This window comes from Hippocampus comes, unplaced genomic scaffold, assembly GCF_001891065.2.
Source record: "Hippocampus comes isolate QL1 unplaced genomic scaffold, H_comes_QL1_v1.1 scaffold31, whole genome shotgun sequence".
Taxonomy (NCBI): domain Eukaryota; kingdom Metazoa; phylum Chordata; class Actinopteri; order Syngnathiformes; family Syngnathidae; genus Hippocampus; species Hippocampus comes.
This window is the reverse complement of record NW_017806069.1, coordinates 562,451-580,896: the sequence shown is the minus strand read 5'-3', so window position 1 is coordinate 580,896 and position 18,446 is coordinate 562,451. Positions and strand designations below refer to the sequence as shown.

The window sequence follows — 18,446 nt, the reverse complement described above, 5'->3', positions numbered from 1 at the left end:
TCATTTTTTTCCCTCCCACCTCTGACTCTCGGTGCAACCCAGTAATACGAAATGGACTTGAAAGACAAAAAAGATGGCAATTGTTTTGGAAAAATAAAAAATAAATAAAAAGTTGAACAACACGACGGGCAGCGCCAAAACAAAAAATGTGCCGCCCTTTCCGCATCGCTGCAGCGTGGCTGTGTCCATGGCAACCGGGTACCTCACTCCCACGGAATCCATTAAGTCGAGAGGTGCGTTTGTGTGTCGCGCTTTGATGTTTCCGGAACCTATTTCGGCCACTTCACCAGAGATGCTGCTGATTTGAAAACACGTCCATCTGTCTCTTGCCGGGATGACGTTTTTTTTTCTTCATTTTGGAGGTCAAAAAAAAAAAAAAAAAAAGATGCAATCATCCTGTCGGTTTTAAGAGTCTGCTGTCGTGGGACTGTAAAGAAGAAGCCTTTGTGGCCTGCGCCTTCCTTGGTTAGTCATCCACGCCGGCTGAGCAGTCGCTCTGTTTAAGAACATTATCCCCTTGTAATCCACTTTGCCTTCTGTTCCATGCAGGTGAGCAGACAGTCAGATGGAGCCGGGGGCCGCTACTGTCGCACGCCCGCTTCCTCTTTTAATTGCTTCAAGTGCTTTCTTTCCAGCCCGCCGTCGCACTCTTTGTTCAGTTTTCAAGCGACTTGCCGCCGCCGCCGCTCATCAGGATGGAGGATCCGGACCTACGGCAGCAGAAACTGGACAATCAGGTCAATAAACAACAACAACAATACATATTCGACTGCTCGGTGTAAAAATGAAGGCCGGCTGTGCTACTTTTGTGTTTTCTTTGGAAAGTTTTGAACAATTATTATGGCGTATTCTGTTTCCAGGTTTACTTTTCATCATATCTGACTTTGCATTTGTCAAACTCACCTGCTATCGAGCTCGAGGCAACGTGAGCGTTACAAAGTCAAAAGGCAAAGGCGGCAATGCTTAGTTTTTCCCCAACAGCAGGTTCATTATCTTGGCTTGACGTGCTGCGAAAAGAGCACAAACACATCTAATTCTGATTCGGTTACTGGTTTGGTCGGTCAAATGTCAGAACGTAAGGGATGATGTCGCTCATTGTTGACCGAAGTAAAAAGTCGGTCTGTGAAAATGACACATTTGCTTCTTGTGGAGGGCGACAGAAAGATGATCAAAATAATCATCAATTCATTTGATCATCGATCAAGTTGTTGTCGCATTTGTAAACTGACAAAACGGAAAAACAAATCGAAGTGTAACAGCTGTTCAAGTGCGTAGTAGAAGTGCTAATCAAGGAGGGTCTGATCGTATCCCAGCGATCCATTTTGATGAAGAAGCAACAAAAGAAACGGGCCGATTGTCAAATGGTGGTGGCCAACCGGGACTCGCGCCAAAAGAACCGCAGACAAAAAGGCCGCTCGGACGAGACGCCGCTGCTGATCAGCCAGTCCCTGAGCAACATCTCCCTGAGCGGTTGGTCTCTCCCCCCCCCAAAAAAAGAAGAAAAAAAAAAAAATCACCCGGTGTGCCTTCACAACCGTTTAAAGAAATCATTTCTATCCCATTTCCTGCGAAGAACAAGTGGAGCACGCGCATGACAACCCGATGGACGTCATCACGCTGGCGGAGTGCGACGGCGACGCGAAGGCCGCCAGCGTCTTCGGTGAGGTGCCGGCGGAGAAGCCGCTCAGTCCCAAAAAGATCAACTTCGACGTCGAGCACGAGGAAGATGAAGCAGAGGACAGCGATGCGCACGCGGGAGGCAAGAAGACCAACAAACAAGAGAAAGTCAAAGGCAAGGGAGCAAAACGTCTCGCCGCGTCGCGGATTTTCAGCGACTATCGGGGTGTCTGGAGCAGATCCGCCGCCATAAACATTGTACCCATGTGCAACATCCATCAATCGCGGCTGCAGCGGACAATGACGGACAGGAGAAGGCCAAGGTGAAACCAGAGAGAAAAACCAAAAGGCAGGACAAAGCCAAAGACCGCAACGACGGACAAAAGACAAACAAAACGACCAAACAAGAGCGCACAAGTAAGCAGGACCTTTCGTTGTCCAGATGATTTGGACTTCATGGAAGTTTGTGACTATTCCTCTTTGAAATGCGTGTCATTTCTATTTTGTGCAGAGAAGCACTTACGCGACGCGTCGCCATCAGACCGGGAGCAGACAAAAAACGGGCATGGCGAAAGCGGCGATGATGAGCAAGACGAGTGCCCCGCCGCCCGCGACTCCCCTGGGAGTAAAAAACATCTGGACACATGTAGGCGTCCGTGTGCGGCCGCCATCTAGGTGGGGTTAAAAATTTGAAATAATCTGCCGTGACTCTTCCCCACAGCCAGGTGCCAAATCAGCGACGACAGCAAGGACGAGGACGTTCGGCTAGAAGGGAAAGAAAGGAGGAAGAAGAAGAGAGCGGAGAAAAACACACCGAGTGTCGCATCTCTGAACTCCAACTACAAGGAGAGCTCGTCTTCAGGCAGCGAATCCACCAACGGAGTGAGTCGTCACAAATTGAACCACGTTTGGGCCAACTCCATTTTGGGAGTGACCGTAAAACTCTCAAACACACGTCTGCCCACATGTCGGCCAATCAAGATGGATGACTCGAGGAGCATTTTTTTTTTTTGTCGCTGCAGACGGCTTCTCGCATATCGTTGGAGGACCTCGAGGAGTTCGCCTTTCGTCCCGCCCCCAGAGACCTGACCATCCAGTGTCGGGTCACCCGGGACAGGAGAGGCATGGAGAAGGGCATGTACCCGACGTACTATCTTCATATGGAGAAAGATGACGGAAAGAGGGTGGGTTCTCATCTTGGGCTCAATGAAAGGACTTCTGCCACCTTTGTTGTGTCACTCGTCAAGGCCAGTTGTACTCTAAAGACTGAGTTGGACTCTGTGTCGGTTTCTCTGTACCGTACGTGACCATGAAGGTGTTTCTAATGGCGGGCCGCAAAAGGAAGAGGAGCAAAACATCCAACTATCTCATCTCAACGGATCCCACCAACCTGTCCCGAGACACCAGTTGCTACATCGGAAAGCTACGGTTGATTTTCTATTTCGCGAAAAGCAGTTTTAACACTTTGGATGGTCGCGTTTGCAGAAAGACTGATCACGTATGTTCCAGGTCCAACGTTCTGGGAACCAAGTTCATCGTATACGATGGAGGCGAGAACCCAGAGAAAAAGCCTTTTATTAAAGAATGTGAATCTGTGCGACAAGAGCTGGCGGCCATTTGTTACGTGGGTTTCATCATCTCATTATGCACTCGCTCTCAAGCTGCCGCTCCACCGACTAAAGAAGCCTTTGAATTCCGATTGCAGGAGACTAACGTGCTTGGATTCCGGGGTCCCCGCAAAATGACAGTCATCATCCCGGGAATGCTGGAGAATGACGACAGGGTGTCCATTCAGCCCAAAAATGTCAGGTTATGATCGGGGCCTTGGTATGATGTGATGGTGCAAATGCTTAACCGGAGCGCCGGCGACGCTTTCAGGAAGAGGAAACCCTGCTGGCGCGCCATGCCAACAACAACATGGACAAGCTGGTGACCCTGGTCAACAAATGTCCCAGCTGGAACGAGCAGACGCAGTCGTACGTGCTCAACTTCCACGGCCGCGTCACGCAAGCCTCTGTGAAAAACTTCCAGATCATCCACCCGGAGAATGGTGAATTCAAAACTGCGCCCAGATTTATCGCCACAAAGGGATGGTTCCATTTGGAACGACTGACAAGGCCAACAGTTGGCATGGTAGCATATAGTAACCGAGCATCGTGAGTTCAGATGACACAAAGGCAGATAGAAAAGGATTTTATCTTGCGCCCAAGGACATGACTTCACGTGGGAATAGTCGGTATGCTCACGTGTTGCTGAGTGGCGAAAGTGAGGTACAGCCAGATGAATGTTACAGTTTTCTCTGTGCTTGCAAACTACTTCCGATAAGAACCCGACAATTTTATAGGAGATCAGCTCAAATGCTAACGGTCAGCATACACCATGGCGCTCTTGAGTAGAAGGGGCGCTCAAGCGGATTGCGAAGCATTTGACACTGTGGCTCGTGGTAAGGAATCATCTCAAAAGGAGATTGGTTCAAATGCTAACGTTGGTCACGCAAACAGAAAGCAAGATGGCTATTTTTTTTTCCCCAACAGCTCGCCGTGTTCTAACAACACACGTCTGACTTACGTGGTGGGTCTGTCTTCCAGGCGACTACATCGTGATGCAGTTCGGCCGCGTTTCCGAGGACGTCTTCTCCATGGATTACAGCTTCCCCATGTGTGCCATTCAGGCCTTCGCCATCACGCTGTCGTCTTTCGATGGCAAACTGGCCTGCGAGTGACCCTCAAGTGCTCCGCTGGCTCTTGGATCTGAACTACACGTGGGAAAGAAAAAAAATATGCAACAACCAAAAATAGCCTACCTAGCTTGTTTTTACTGCCATGTGTCCTTGGATGTGGCAATAGGGAAGCGAACGCAAAAGGATTTAGCGTTAGGAGTTGTGCACAATTCTGGCCCAGTTTTATATTCATTCAATTTCTTGTCTTTATACATCGGTGCAATTTCAAAGCAATCACTGGAATAATAAAATAACCAACATTAAAATAATTAAAGCTCTCGGAAGGGTGTTTTCTTATGTTGTTACTTCACACCCTTTCCTCATCCATTCATGACCTTGCTTAACGTGTCGGTGGACCGAATATTTGTGGCCAGCAAGTTGATTTCATATCTATTATTCGGGGATTTCAGTGCACCGATAGTTGTTGCTTGTATGACTTGTCCAATGCAGTTTTCTTTCAGTCAGAAGCACGTGCAGAAGCAGAGTCATCTACTTAGCGTGTTCAGCGTAAACTTTAAGGTCTCTTATCACCAATGACGAAACGGATTTATCTAAGTGGTGCAAAGAAAAATACTTTGGTATCACATTGAAGACATGGCGCACATCTTATCGCGATTACTCTTGCGCCACAATCGACACGTTTCCAATTCGCAAGAGCAGAAGCTCCTTTGCACCACTTTAGACAGGAAGGAAGGATAAATATAAATTCTTGACACAACTTAAACAATTTTTTAGCAGTAAGTGTTTCGGTCGTGTGCATGAGAACATTTTCTAACATAATGAATGTCGGGCCACTCACATTTTACAGGCGAATGATTGTCACCCGACAACTTCTGATCTTTTACACAATCAGCGCACGAGCCGCTTCATCATTTTGGGTTGTGCAACTTCATGCGGTTCAAGACATGATGAGATTGGTCAAAGCTGCCCTAGAAAACACACGCGAGTTTGGAATTTTCTATTTGCAAGAATTAACTTTGCGTTCGCATGCAAAGATTGCGAGATACCTAAAAAAATGCGAGGGAACTTTTTAATGTGCATTTATATACTTGCGGGTTATCTTTCGGGTAAATGAAAGCAAAAAAAAAAAAATAGAGCGTTTTCAATCGTGGGCGAGTTCAATCTCATTTTACTTTGAAATTGACTTGAAACAAAAGACATAAAATTAGTTCTCGAGTTGAAGCACAAATAAGCGAAATACGTCTGAAGTGTACGATCGTCTCTCAAAAAGCCGCGCAAGAGAGGCCACGGTAGCCAACCTGAGCCAAAAGTATCTCAACGCGCATTTTATAAAAGAGTTCCCTTGCAAAGAAAAAATAACTGCGTTATCTTGCAATCTTTGTGAGGTCACGCAAAAACTTTGGGAGGGAACGCAAAGTTATTTTTATTTTTGTTCCATGTCACTTTAAGAGTTCTGTAAAAATTTAATGTGCAGCATGCGATTAAATCTTGAGGCGCACATGCGCCTACTAGCCTTCTCCTTGTCAGAGATAAGGCAGCGCGAGCCTCCCTCCTCCTCAGCTCGTCCTTCAAATAGAACTTTGCGGCCAAACGCGCCTGAGAGCCCCGCTGCAAGTGCCGAGGGGATGGAGAAGCTCAGAGTGATGCTGCTTTTACTACACACGGCACTTTCTGTCGCAGGTGATGACCTTATCGCAATACATTCCTTTGAAACGATGACAATCAAATGGTCGGAATTTATGTGAGGGAGATGATGGTGTGAAGTCTGGAAAGAATTCGGGGGAAAATGATGCGTTTCTTTGATTTTGCGCTTGTATGTACCTGATGTGTTGGAGGAAAATTTTTAGTTAAGGACAGCAGTTGAACCAGGACTTGGACTTTTACCACTTTAATTTTAACTGTACTTCTACTTCAGAGCAGGGTATTTGTGCCACCTCTGATAAATTTGTGTGATTTTTAGACACGAGGGAGAGTTTTCAGTGCGACAACGATTACATGCTCACCATCAGTTGCTCCCTCAACCTCACGTCAGGCCACGGGACCCCCCACTGGTTGACTTTTGCCAAACTACATACGAGGTAAGTCTCCTCCGCCGCGACCTAATTTGCGACTGCAAACGCCGACTATAGGCGCTGATCTTCATTTCTCTGCAGCGAGAGATACAAATGCAATTTGTCAAACGCCGGCGGAGGCCGCCAGTCGTGTTTCATCACGGTGAAGAAGTCTTGCAGCTTTATGGATCTCGACGAGTTCGCGATCTCGCTGTGCGGAAAAACAAAAGATGGAGGGCCGTGGTGCCAGCCGATGGATGAAAAATACACGCTGAAGGATCATAGTAGGGGGCAGTCATCATAAGCCCCCCCCCCAATCATCCACACAGTATATTCAGCAGAAACAAAAGATACATCAAAAAAAGCAGAAAATGCACTTTTGACACATTTTCAGTTGAAAATGTTTACTGCATCCCTAAAATATATCTAAAACCATAACCGACGACTCCTCTGCTTCCCCAGTTAAACCGCGTGCACCGTGCTGCCTGGCAGTCAGCCACAACTCCAGTCAGCACCGCTTCACGTGGAAAAACACCTATGAGAAATGTCGATCCTACACCCTGAAGGAAAACCTGGATTATCAGCTCTGTTTCTACAATCGACGGGACAAAAACAGCGTAAGGAGGCCGCTTTCAAACAGGTCAAAGGTGACAAAATGAGATCGTCAAGATCCTTCCTCTCCCCCCAGACGAGAGTCCACTACGCGTACGGTACGAGCTATTCTGTGAATGACGGCGACCTTGAGCCGGACACGGAGTACAGTACCAAAGTGAGGTCTAAGCCCAGCGCGAATCACTTTCACGGCCAATGGAGTGACTGGTCGCAAGAGGTCCACTGGAGGACTGTCTCAGCCAATGGTGAGGTCAAAGCTCTCGCGCTTATGAAGCATGCTCAAAACAAATGCTCGACAACAAATGCTGCCGCGAGTAGCGAAGGTCATCGTCATTGTCGGCTGCTCAAAAGTTTTGTAATGACTTAAAAACGGCCAATAAAATAATCTGTTGGATCCTAGAAGCTACTGCCTGCAATACAGTTTGGTTACACTGCAGCTCTGCTTACCTATTGGCTTTGACATGATTTTTCATGCACAGGGTTGACCCAATGACAACATCATCCTTTTCCAGTTTTGTGGGAACTTCTCATTGTTGCTCTTCTCAGATTCCGCAGTGGATGGTTTCTTTTCGATACATGGCAAAACTGTCTTCCTGGCCTCAGCTGTGACGGCCACACTTGTCCTGTTTTTATGCTGCGCTTTGCTAAAAAAGTAAGGTGCTCCTCCATTTGCAAACATTCCAAACAAGTGCACATTTCATTGGTCAGGATTTGCTTACGTGCAGGTGGAGGCAAAGTGCGTTCGTTCCCACTCCGGCGCCATACTTCCAGAGCCTCTACACCAATTGTCATGGGGATTTTAAGGTAAGTCGTGTCAGGCGTGTGAACCGTTCAAAATAGTAGTCAGTTGCTTCTGCTGAAAAGCTAACAAAATGTTACTGGGCTGTTTTCCTTCAACTTTCACCTGCCTTCCTTTAGCCTAGACGAGACAAAGCGGAGTGAATTATGAACAGTTCAAAAGGCCAGTCAGTGTTAACACAAAATGTTCAGCTTTCTGCTCAGAAGCAAAAATATCAACAAGGGTTGTCCCCCCCCCCCCTCCACATTTTTTTTTTAAATCTCCACTTTATACCTTAGTATCGGCTCTTCTACTTAATTCCGGATTGTGACGACTTTTGCCAATGTAATCAGAGCTGGATGGACACGCAAGCAAACGTGACCTTCACACTCAAGCCAGAGGACACGCTCCGCGTCGATGGCCTTGTGGAGGAGCGTCCAACACAGGTTGATGAGATGGTGTATGAAAACCTCAAAAGCCATCCAGCATGTTTGCCGCCGGATGAGGGGAAGGCGACATGCAGGCCCGGCAGCGTTCCTCTCATCCAGGGGCAACCTGTCCGCTCCCGCCCCGAATACTGCACAATCAGCGACTTGCAGCAATGTGCGCAAGTCACGGGAAATGTTATGAAGTCTGAGATGAAGCACACCGGAAAGTCAACGAATGATTACTGTAATGACACCGAAGCGAGAATGACGCTTTCTGGACATTAATTTGCAATTGCGGGAGGTGGGTGCAATGTCCTTTGGTGAATGTGTCGAGATGATTACAATGGGTTGAGGAAAAAGATATCAAGTTTCATTTTAAATAGCATTGAATGTATTCTTGTTTACGGCACAAAGCTTAGCACGAGTTTTTTTTTTAAGTCAATAAAATATCATACTCACCGGAGATTATGACTATTAAATCCCTTCATGTGTGATGATCGCAAAGTTGGCCGCAAGTAGTAACTTTTGCTCCACCTGCCAATCGGAAGACAGAAAAATGCCTGGATGAAATCCAAACCGACCACATCAATGGCAGCAGCCCAAGCAAACGCCAAAACTGGAGAGAATACCGTTGTTAAGGAATACAAATTCATGGGAAAAAAAATTCAGGTTGAGAAAGGCGCTCGACAGCGCCCTGCTGCACGCGACGAAGCCAAGAAACCTTTTGTAGAAAGTTTTATTTACGGCAACACATACATGAACAAAGCACCGTTTCACCTTAAAGTCTGATACAATGGTATGCCTACCTGCCTCGGTCGTTCGCAGCCTTTTTACTCCTCCAAAGAACCAAACACCCGGAATTAACAAAAAGACAGCCAAGGCAGCAGATTCTATCATATGTTACAGCATGCTGAATAGAAAAACCCAGGAAAGAATTAGACCATCTAGAGACACTAAGTGAAATACAACAGTATAAAAGTGCCATTCATCAGACAGCAGTTGAAATACTGACAATGAAATAAGCAGACATGTACATTAAATGTGTGGAAAAGAAGAGAGAGGGAGGGGGAGATAGCGAGGAAAAAAAAAACCAAAAAAAAAAAAAAACGTTCTTCCATGGACACGGATGACGGCCAGCTTGCATGGACTCGATCAAACTGGACTGGAGTCGCATCCCTTGCACCACATAAGACAAAGTTTAAAAATAAATGACCAGGGTGCTGAAGCACCGATCCCCTCTCCGCGTGACGCCCCGACCGGCCATTTAGAGCAAAACGAACGGCGCCAAAACAAACAAACAACAACAACAAAAAAAAAAAAAAAGACAGGTCATAAGGGGTGGGTGTGGATGGCACAGAATGTGGAGAGTTTAAATAGAAGTCTTTAAGCAAGTCCCGATGTGAGGGGAGCACATTCATTGTGACTGAGCGGGGAGGTGATTCCTTCTGCCACAGCAAGACAACCCGTCCTTGCCTTTACGAGGGAGAGAACTTTTTGGCTTGTGATCGCACTCTCTTTTCGTACTCTACTCTGTTTTGGCTGGAAAAGAGGAGGGAGGGGGAAAAAAAAAGACAACATCAGGATGCTGAAAAGCCATTTTGTCGCAAAACATAAATTTGGGTAGTACAGCAGCAGAGACTGCAGACTTTGCTTTTCATTAGCCACAGCTACATCGGGAGTCGCCAACTCTGACCCCCTCTCCCCCACAAATAGCATCGTCACAGACTCTCCAGCTCTCCCAACGGGTAATTGTAAGTGACTGCTCATCTCTTCATCTTTCGGAGCAATATGTGACTTTGTTGCCTTCGACAGACCGAAACAGAGCGCGTATCTTACCAGTAGATTGTGTAAGCCTCTGCTTGGGCTGGATCCTGGATATTGGGCTCGTTTAGAAGTTCCTGAATACCTAATAGGATCTGCGGGAGAAATTACCCAAAGAAAATGAAGAGACAAAATGAAAAATCCTTTGGGAGAAAAAAAGATTTCGGCATCGTTTTCCCCACGTCATTCAACGAATCACGTCAGTCCAAACGGGTGGCAGTTTACGCAGTGCAAACCTGTTTTATTGTAATGGCTGGTCTCCAGTCCTTGTCCTCCTCTAGGATAGAAAGGCATACTGTGCCCGATGGATACACATTGGGATGAAAGAGAGGAGGCTCAAATTTACCTGAACACACAAACAAGAAAAAGCCATCGGTATGACATCAGTGTGGGACAAAAAAACAAAAAAAAAAAAAAACAAAAAACAAAAACCCACACACAAGAGCTCGCCTTTACCATCTGGACAAAGTCGACTCGTGTGAGGCAGTTGCCGGCTTCCAAGGCAATTTGACCACCTACCGAGTCTCTGACTCGTAACAAAGTAAACAGATGAGGAAAGGAGAGTGCAACTCACATTTTGGAGGTGATGAAGGATAGTCATCCTTGAACAACATGCGCAGTTTGAAAAGGCCTCCCTCCCACGGAGTCTGGTGACACGCAATTATGTGATCAGCTTTGCAAATACGCAATGTCCAAGCACGGCTCAACGTTTGGTTTTGAAGTTAAAGCGAGGGGCGAGCAGTACTACGATCCACAAACTCTGGACAGTGCAACTCATTTCAAACGAATTCTGTTGAATTAGAATGATAACGGAACATTACCCCCTTTTTGCCAGGGATAGCGCACTCCCAGTTCATGAGGTTCATGGTGCCATCCGGGTTTTTGGTTGGTACAGCAACAAATCCCTGAAGAGACATTCAAGAAAATCTAACTTAACAGCAATGAAACTCAAGTGTACAGTAGACTATAAGGCTGTATAAGAATGTATTTTAAACAATAAACTAAAGTGAGTGTGGTAATCCTCTGGCTGATTCACAATTACCGATTTTCCCCTACTTCTGATTTTTGTCCTGTTGAACAACATTAAAACTATTCAGTGCCTTTACACATCTAGCGGTGGATTTTTTTTTTTTCTTCTGTAAAACTCCTGGTAGCACAGATGCACTTTCAGCGCAATGTCAGCAGATAAGCACGTTGGTTTATATTGAGGATTTAAGCTATTCAAATTCGCCAGTGATCATCAAAGTGCGGTACAAAGAAGAATCTTTTTTTTTTATAGGACATTGGTGACATACAGTTCATTTGTATTTAACTTTGAAGTACGAATGTGCTCTATGACTGTTTTGAAACATTTATTACAGTCCGCCCCCCCCATACGGGCCCAGTGACACAACTGTAATTTCAAGTTCGTCATTAAGGAGGTGCTCAGAGAACTCTGTATTTTTGTAGGTGTTGCTTGGGGTAGAACATTTGAGGTCCACTAATATGGCAATTTCAAATATGTTTGTTTTTTGGGTGGGAGCATTTTTTCACAAATGTCTGCCATTAGTGAGGTTTCACTGTAGACTTACAAAAGGATGATCCTTCCGCCATGCTTTGCGCTCCTGGGCAAGCCGGCTCAATGCGATGCCAGACATGATTTATGGACTCCTGCAATGAAGAGGAAGAATTGATATCCAAACTAAAACATGGACCAGGGGTGCCAAACTCATGTTTTTCCCGAGCCGCAATGTATTATTTACGGTTTCCCTCAGAGGGCCATTATGACTGAAAACCCATCGAATAATGTAGGATTGCTTCATATTATTGAACATACAGCGCAATTTGATGGATAAATACTGTAGTGTTGAAAACAAACATTTGCTTTTGCGCGCCACATCATATAAAGCGGCAGTCTGGAGAAAACTTAAACATAAAAACATGCACAGCTTCTCGTGCAGTTATTTTTCTGAGCCATAATGGGTTTAAAAAAACATCCACACTGAACAAATTAAGCTCTGATAGTCAAATCTTCTGGTTACAACCATGGCTGGACAAGCTCTTTCATTGTGGGGCAATCACTCTTAACCAGCGTGCCTAACACTGACAGATCGTCAGGTATACCGAGGGAAGTTTGTGCAACTTTACTGAACTGGTCTGAAAATTGACTAATTTACAGTGAAAATAATTTACTTCAAATAACCTGCATATTTGACCACCTTTCAATGCCAGCGGTATATTGTGACATCTCCAGGAGTAAAATGCTCTTTCACAAGGTTTTTTTTTTCTCCAAAAAAGGTTAAAGATAAAAGGCTGCATTTCTGGCAAACGCTTTAGGAACCGTTAAGAGACGAGCCAAGTCGTTCAAAAACACGAACATAGCAAGTAGCCTCTATGCCACTTGGCGACTGAGCTGCTTCATCCATGGGGTCCATTGGTTGGTGAACCGGCATGAAAACAGACTTTTGGGTTCGAAAGTGACAGTTTGGACTCGTTAGTCTTTCGATGTAAGAAGCTAACAGTTAGCCCCCACCTTGGTTAGCATGTTCATTATTTCCGAGCTTTAAACTCTAACTTGTGAGATTTCTTCCCTCGCATTCTAAATGGACCGAATCTATTGTGGCTCTTAGCTGTTTTGACTTGTCATTTTTTGTGTCAGACGGGAGTCAAAAGTGCTGAAGCAAAGTGATTAGCCAGCTAGCGGGTTAGCTCGCGAGGCTAACTCATGTGCGCCAGATCCAAGAGGCGCAGTTAGCGACTGTCACGGCCTGATGCAGCACAAAAAATGGCGCAAATGCACTTGATTCGAACACATTCCACCAACAAGGAGCAGAACCACAGAATAACTCGTAGCCCCTCGATAGCTCCCGGCGTGGGATTCGATATGCCGTCAAAAGAAAGCAAGCTTGAACCTTTAGGATTAGGACAAAGAACATCGGCGCCGGGACGCACATTACATTAGTGCCATTACCAAACTAGCGAAAATGGCGCAAAAGGAAGCGGGTAAAAAGCTTTGTAGACGACAAAACTCGCGCTTTCCATCACGGTGGTGCGCTCCTACCTTTCAATATGGTTGCTTTGGCTCGGGGGACAAATCTATGGCAATTAAACGTGTTCAAATCGCGTTAAACCTGGTAAAGTTTCCCTCCTGAAAAAAAAAACACCCGCTCCGACTCAAGCCAGACTCAGAGAGGGTCGAGCGGAATTTCATCCGTCGCGTACTTCCCCCTTCGCTTAAATAGAAACGTGTCATTTTGGGATGTTTTAGTTGCAGGGATTTTTTTTTTTTTACGTCAGTGATTCTCGCACTAATAACTGTTGAATTGCATATTTGTTTCCATCGAGTTAAGCAGTTTCTTTTGACAAACCATGAACATTTCAATCGTTCGTTATCAACTTTAACAGGTGCGAATTCCCCCACATGCGTAACATATCTGAACCATCGTGGAAATATCTGGGAAATGGACGCGGGGACTTTTTTTTTGTTGAATTTGATGTTTGTTTTACCATGTTACATGCATCCACTTTCCAGGAGCAAGCATGTACGCTTGACTATTTCTATCTTGTCTTTTTGTAAAATCTTTGATTAGGGTGGGCGAATTTTACGCATGACACATTGGGACAATGTATGACAATTTTTACAAGACGGACAAATACCTTGGCGTTGTACGACATCATTTTATGCTTTATCAAAAAATATTCATGTAAACAAACGAGTTAAGTATATTTCTACACTGGCAATATTTACGGCAGCTACGCTACAGGCATCGCGTTTTAAAAGAAACGACACAAGAGGTCGCTATTTATGTTATACAATAAGACTATACAGTATTTCCAAGTGTTCACAAGCAGCAGTTAAGCAGTGAACAATTATCAAAACGTTTCATGCTGTTAACTTCCAGAGTCACAGTTGAAGTTTAAACATAAAAGAGAATTGCAGAATTTATTCAAAACAACATAGCCTTTAGAATTCCCCTTCCTAGCTCAATGCCAAAACATAAAAACAACATTGACAGGCTAACAGTAGCATCAATAGTTGCGATAACTCTTTAACCAACAGATATTTGAACACAGCAAACAGTGGAGCAACGCATGCTTCCGTGCGCTGGCGTAGATAGTCTTCATACCTGTACTCACGTCTCTAAATTATTTACCCTCTGTGCAGAAGAGAACAAATATTGGAGCTGACCAAATATCAGGATAATGGTAACTCACTCGAGTGACTATTATACTGCCCCCTGATGGTCATGAACACTTTTTAATTAGGTTTAAGATAACACATTTGAAACTACTCTTAACTTTAAATAAAACCACACAGACATGAATGACAACTTTTTTTATTGGCTTCACCTTTCTCAAGACCACAATAGATTTATCCCCTTTATCTAATTCATAGTTTATACACATTGCATAAGATCATATAGAAGTGATGTACTTAGTGATATGAAAACAATCATCGACGTAACTGTCAGATTGAATGTGGAGGGTGGTGGGTGGGGAGTTGACATTGCATTCTTTCACAAACATAAAATGTTATCTTGAATCATGCATCTCGGTGGTTTGTGGCTTATGACTTTAAATGCAAAAACAAACAGGGCACTTAAGAGTAGTAGGCTACAGCTTTGACATGATTTCCCATCAAACATAATTATTATATTACACATGCCACAAGATGGCGATGGTCCCCAAGAATCATCCTGAGGCGTCGGAAGGCCTCCTCAGAACACCTTCACTGAGATTACACAACCACACAGGAAAATTAGAAAATCTCACTGCAAAGGTACGCTCCCACCTAAAAACAAAAACACTGTTCAAAACCCATAGAGGTAAATTTCATCAATGCCAACAGGAGGGCGGCAATCAAGATTGTCTGCAACGCTCGAGTGGGCAGATGGCAGGGATGGCGCTACTCTGGCCTTCTGGGGGCCCTATAAACCCATCAGAATCCCGTGTAACCCCACTTTAGCCTCTCCAGCATTCTATTTGATAGTCTAAAATATATTTATAAATTATTAATTTTTTAAGCCCCGAGGAGAGGGGGGAAAAAAAATCCTGGAGCCCTGGCGGATGGAGTGGCACAACATCAGTCAGCATCTTTGTGTGGTCACTTCACGCGGAGTGCTTGTTACCAGAGGTGCGGTCTCACACACCTTTGACATGCATCAGGGAGCGCAACACAGAACACACGTTGGAAGGTTTCAGAATACTCGAGCAAATGTAAACACGGCCTAGCACTTGCCGAATATCCAGTCTACTCCAATAGACCCCTTTTGCTAATCTATTTTTTTTTTTTTTACTTAAAAAGCCCTTGTGTGAGGGGAAATGTGTATCTATATATATTTAAAAAAAACATGCATCCATACTTAGAAAACAGTTTTAGTCAAGTGTTCGTGTGAATACATGGAAGTGTTGTTAACGAGTCCATATGTACAAAGTGTGCCGGCAATAATAAAAAGTTTGCTCTTCCCTGACACTAAAGATCAATGTGTGCAATTCACGTAAGACATTAGATTTTGGTCATTTGGGGAGAGGAAAACAAGGCAACACCAAATGATTAATTGTGACTGAAATATTTCAACCTATCAAAACTGCACATCAAACCCAAAAACAACTGTTTAAAAAAAAAAGTTTTGAAATTTCAGTATATACAAATAACATTACAGGCTGTTCGCAATGTGCACAGTGTTGTTTTTTTCCTCCAACTGTAGTGCATGTAATGCTGTATATTAACTACACATTTAAAAAATGTTGAGTAGAATCTATCGCACGGCAGGAGAAGAAAAAAATCATGTAACAGTCAACTTCAAAGCCAAGTTTGGCTTTGTTATTAATAAAACATGTAGAGGCATGTTCTCAGTGAAGACACCTTGTTCAATCTCACTCAGAAATCTCTTCAATCCTGTACAAACTATGCAAAAACGGAAGGTCTTTTTTGTTGTTGGAAAAAAAAAAAGGATCCAGAATAACAACTTCCATTTGAAGTCATGTTTTTCTATACAGTGTACAAAACGTGCATTATTTTTTTTCTTTCAAATAGTTAAATATCAATATTGTTTTTCTTAAATTATTTACACTAAAACTAAATTCTCTGGATATGAACAGAGATTTTGTTCATTGTCCTTAAAAAAAAAAAGTTCCAGTCCACAATCCTCCTATGCCCCCCACAAATACTTCTTCTAGGCCCTGATATAAAAAGAGATGCTCCCTCAAACAAAAACAATAGAACCAATAAGTCAATCTGGCAAAAAAAAAAAAAAAAAAAAAGGATGTTCCTGACACTGGACAACACAAGTGTTAAACAGAACTACATCATATGAAGCAGTTCACTTCCAACGTATGAACATGATGTCTCCAATTCAATGACTTAAAACCGTGATTTTTTTTTTTTTTTTTTAATGAGCTGCAGCAATCTTGAGTCTGAAACGTCCTATCTAAGTGCTGAGAAAAGGTTCGGAACTATTCTTACCACGTGCATCTGCCGAGTGAAGAGGCCTTGTTGGAAGACAGTGCATGCCGCTACACAATGATACAGTCGGTACCATGACCACTAACGGCGGTGAAGCTGCCTTTAAAAAATAAAATAAAATAAACATCAAAAAGTGATTTGATTTCAGGTCGTTGTCTTTTTCTTAAAAGAAATGCAAATTCCCTTCTTGCCATCTCCAAACAATGGGACGCTTTTAAAACACAAAGAGCGCCCGGATCCCTTGCAAGATCAAGCTGGAGGATATCATTAAGTCAAGATCGATGGATAGATGACCCTGAGAGAATCACTGGCCGATATGATGACAGCCATTTTTTTTTCAATTAGTTAAAAAAGGGGGGAAGAAGAGAGAGGAAAAAAAAAAAGAGACCTGCCTCAAGTTGATAAGTTCCAGTTCAAATGTACAGGCACCAATTGTCAGTAAGCAGTCATATTTACATCAAAAACAAACAAAAAAAAAAAAAACAAATATGGAGGGAAACAGAAAATAAATGCACAACCCCCTCCTCCCCTTTCTCTCCCCTCCCCGCTTGAATCTCCTATTGTGCCAAATAGTTTTCCACGAGAATGATATGTTTGCATCATAACACCTGGAGCTCCTAATACTCAGTCGTCCTCACATACGGGAACCCCTTTCCTGAAGAATCTGTCACAGCAAAACAAAACAAAAAAAGAGGAGACGTTATTTTGGTGACAAAAAAAAAAAAAAACAACAACACATTTTTCTTCATTTATAGTGGGACTAGCAGACATGTAGTCAGTAAGCCTGATGGAGAGGTGAAGCGTGAACTATGGAAGGTTCCTGGAGAATTTTGGGGCACACAAGTCCGCCCGGTGGATACTTGGGCAGCCTCACGGTCTCATGTTTATTTTGTCTTGCCCTCTCGAAAAGCTGCTCTCTTCTTTCTTTCCCCCCAGTTGAGTGATACAGGTTCTAAAAAGCGAATGCAGTTCGGGTATCTCCTGAAAGCACGTCCGAAACCTCTCGTGACAGGAGCAGGTCGTCGCCGAGGAGGTAAGGGAAAAGGTGAAAGACTAGGTCGGAAGGGGATGCGCTGGACTACGGCCAGTTGAGCGCTCACCGGTGGGTCCTAAGTGCTCAACCCTAATCGGAATCATTCATTTCATAATCCGTGTCTTCATCGTCGCTCTGAGCAACATGCGGCAGGCGGACGGCACAGAAGACAAGAGAGACATGTTTTTAGAAACAATGGAATTGAATGGGAGGCTTGATGTGGGGAGGGGGGGGCACCAAAAGGGCAAAACATAAACATCATGCAAGTGAACTCCAAAAAGCATAAAGAGAGGCTTATCCTTTGACACCGCGCATGCGAAACACGTTCCGTCCGCTACTCTACATGGTGCAAAGGACATACGGTGACCCCAACGCGTTGTTCTTTGCTGACATTTCCTCCACGCACGCACGCGCAGACGGACGGACGGACGGGAGCGCAACATACCTTGGCCTTCTCGCTGGGCTCGCTGTTTGTCCCGTAGGATTGATTGTGCAGCTCCTTGGAGACAACACACAGGAACTCAGCTTGGTCTTCGTTGCCGTAGTTGTAAGAGGAGCCGATGCTGACCAGCTAGCGAGACACGACAACAAAGATGAGCAGTTTAAAAAAAAAAAAAAAAAAAAAAAAAAGATATGCAACAGAATAATCCATTGGGACTGTTTGCAATTTTCTTGGGAGCAACAGTTGCTCAAATCCACGTTACTCTTCAAATGACAAGAAATTCACTTACGAACAGAGGTGCAATGATTTATCGACAACTAATGGATGACCATATTAATCATTGTTGTGTTTTGATCATCAATGATTCATTTAGGGACCTGACTTTGCTTAAAATTGACCAAATGGTCAACCGCATGAAGTAAACATGCCACTTCACAAGTCAGTGGGGGAACGTGAACGGGTCAGCACGAGCTTGTGGTGAAAAAAACTCAAGTGAAGAAACTGAGGTGGGGTGGGGATCTCTTTCAGCGACTCACAAA

At 44.2% G+C, this 18,446-nt stretch overlaps 4 protein-coding genes and 1 long non-coding RNA gene across 7 annotated transcripts in view; 2 read left to right on the top strand and 3 right to left on the bottom strand.

The window, feature by feature from the left end:
• The first annotated feature begins 37 nt into the window (after positions 1-37).
• Positions 38-4,382, top strand: LOC109530194 (tubby protein homolog). Its single transcript, XM_019893774.1, has 10 exons — positions 38-737; positions 1,314-1,470; positions 1,574-1,807; positions 2,339-2,499; positions 2,640-2,801; positions 2,933-3,045; positions 3,127-3,241; positions 3,323-3,421; positions 3,496-3,667; positions 4,206-4,382. The coding sequence occupies exons 1-10, from the start codon at positions 696-698 to the stop codon at positions 4,337-4,339; spliced, it is 1,389 nt and encodes a 462-aa protein (XP_019749333.1). The 5' UTR covers positions 38-695; the 3' UTR covers positions 4,340-4,382.
• Positions 4,286-7,478, bottom strand: LOC109530195 (uncharacterized). Of its 2 annotated transcripts, none has more exons than XR_002170978.1 (3): positions 7,408-7,478; positions 5,136-5,265; positions 4,286-4,372 (listed from the first exon to the last, which is right to left on the bottom strand). It is a non-coding gene; the product is annotated as an uncharacterized LOC109530195 (long non-coding RNA). The 2 variants fall into 2 exon arrangements; XR_002170977.1 differs by lacking the exon at positions 7,408-7,478 and adding an exon at positions 6,301-6,380.
• LOC109530188 (interleukin-21 receptor) lies at positions 5,761-9,109 on the top strand. The gene is made up of 8 exons (XM_019893769.1): positions 5,761-5,977; positions 6,258-6,375; positions 6,451-6,632; positions 6,811-6,965; positions 7,037-7,205; positions 7,507-7,612; positions 7,686-7,764; positions 8,092-9,109. Exons 1-8 carry the CDS (start codon positions 5,764-5,766, stop codon positions 8,449-8,451), a joined length of 1,383 nt encoding a protein of 460 aa, XP_019749328.1. The 5' UTR covers positions 5,761-5,763; the 3' UTR covers positions 8,452-9,109.
• Positions 8,889-13,180, bottom strand: ube2ib (ubiquitin-conjugating enzyme E2Ib). The gene is made up of 7 exons (XM_019893773.1): positions 13,028-13,180; positions 11,559-11,637; positions 10,809-10,892; positions 10,562-10,634; positions 10,224-10,333; positions 10,003-10,082; positions 8,889-9,705 (listed from the first exon to the last, which is right to left on the bottom strand). Exons 2-7 carry the CDS (start codon positions 11,622-11,624, stop codon positions 9,642-9,644), a joined length of 477 nt encoding a protein of 158 aa, XP_019749332.1. The 5' UTR covers positions 11,625-11,637; positions 13,028-13,180; the 3' UTR covers positions 8,889-9,641.
• Positions 13,181-14,287: 1,107 nt separating this feature from the next.
• The window catches only part of kctd5b (potassium channel tetramerization domain containing 5b), a 12,540-nt gene continuing 8,381 nt past the window's right edge, over positions 14,288-18,446 (bottom strand). For both annotated transcript variants that reach the window (XM_019893771.1, XM_019893772.1), the window contains 2 exons: positions 17,911-18,036; positions 14,288-17,096 (listed from right to left, as the gene is read on the bottom strand). In XM_019893771.1, coding sequence (XP_019749330.1) covers positions 17,067-17,096; positions 17,911-18,036 — 156 coding nt within the window. In that variant the 3' untranslated portion in view covers positions 14,288-17,066. The remainder of the gene's footprint in view (positions 17,097-17,910; positions 18,037-18,446) is intronic.

Excerpts from the sequence above, each read along its gene's own strand:
- ube2ib (XM_019893773.1), bottom strand. The coding sequence starts at position 11,624 with ATGTCTGGCATCGCATTGAGCCGGCTTGCCCAGGAGCGCAAAGCATGG. Across the intron at positions 10,893-11,558 it reads GGCGGAAGGATCATCCTTTT|GGATTTGTTGCTGTACCAAC; the intron begins GTAAGTCTACAG and ends ATGTCTCTTCAG. Across the intron at positions 10,635-10,808 it reads CTATCCCTGGCAAAAAGGGG|ACTCCGTGGGAGGGAGGCCT; the intron begins GTAATGTTCCGT and ends GCGTGTCACCAG.
- LOC109530188 (XM_019893769.1), top strand. The coding sequence starts at position 5,764 with ATGTGCAGCATGCGATTAAATCTTGAGGCGCACATGCGCCTACTAGCC. Across the intron at positions 6,376-6,450 it reads TTTGCCAAACTACATACGAG|CGAGAGATACAAATGCAATT; the intron begins GTAAGTCTCCTC and ends ATTTCTCTGCAG. Across the intron at positions 7,765-8,091 it reads ATTGTCATGGGGATTTTAAG|AGCTGGATGGACACGCAAGC; the intron begins GTAAGTCGTGTC and ends CAATGTAATCAG.
- LOC109530194 (XM_019893774.1), top strand. The coding sequence starts at position 696 with ATGGAGGATCCGGACCTACGGCAGCAGAAACTGGACAATCAG. Across the intron at positions 1,471-1,573 it reads GAGCAACATCTCCCTGAGCG|AACAAGTGGAGCACGCGCAT; the intron begins GTTGGTCTCTCC and ends TTTCCTGCGAAG. Across the intron at positions 3,046-3,126 it reads TGCTACATCGGAAAGCTACG|GTCCAACGTTCTGGGAACCA; the intron begins GTTGATTTTCTA and ends CGTATGTTCCAG.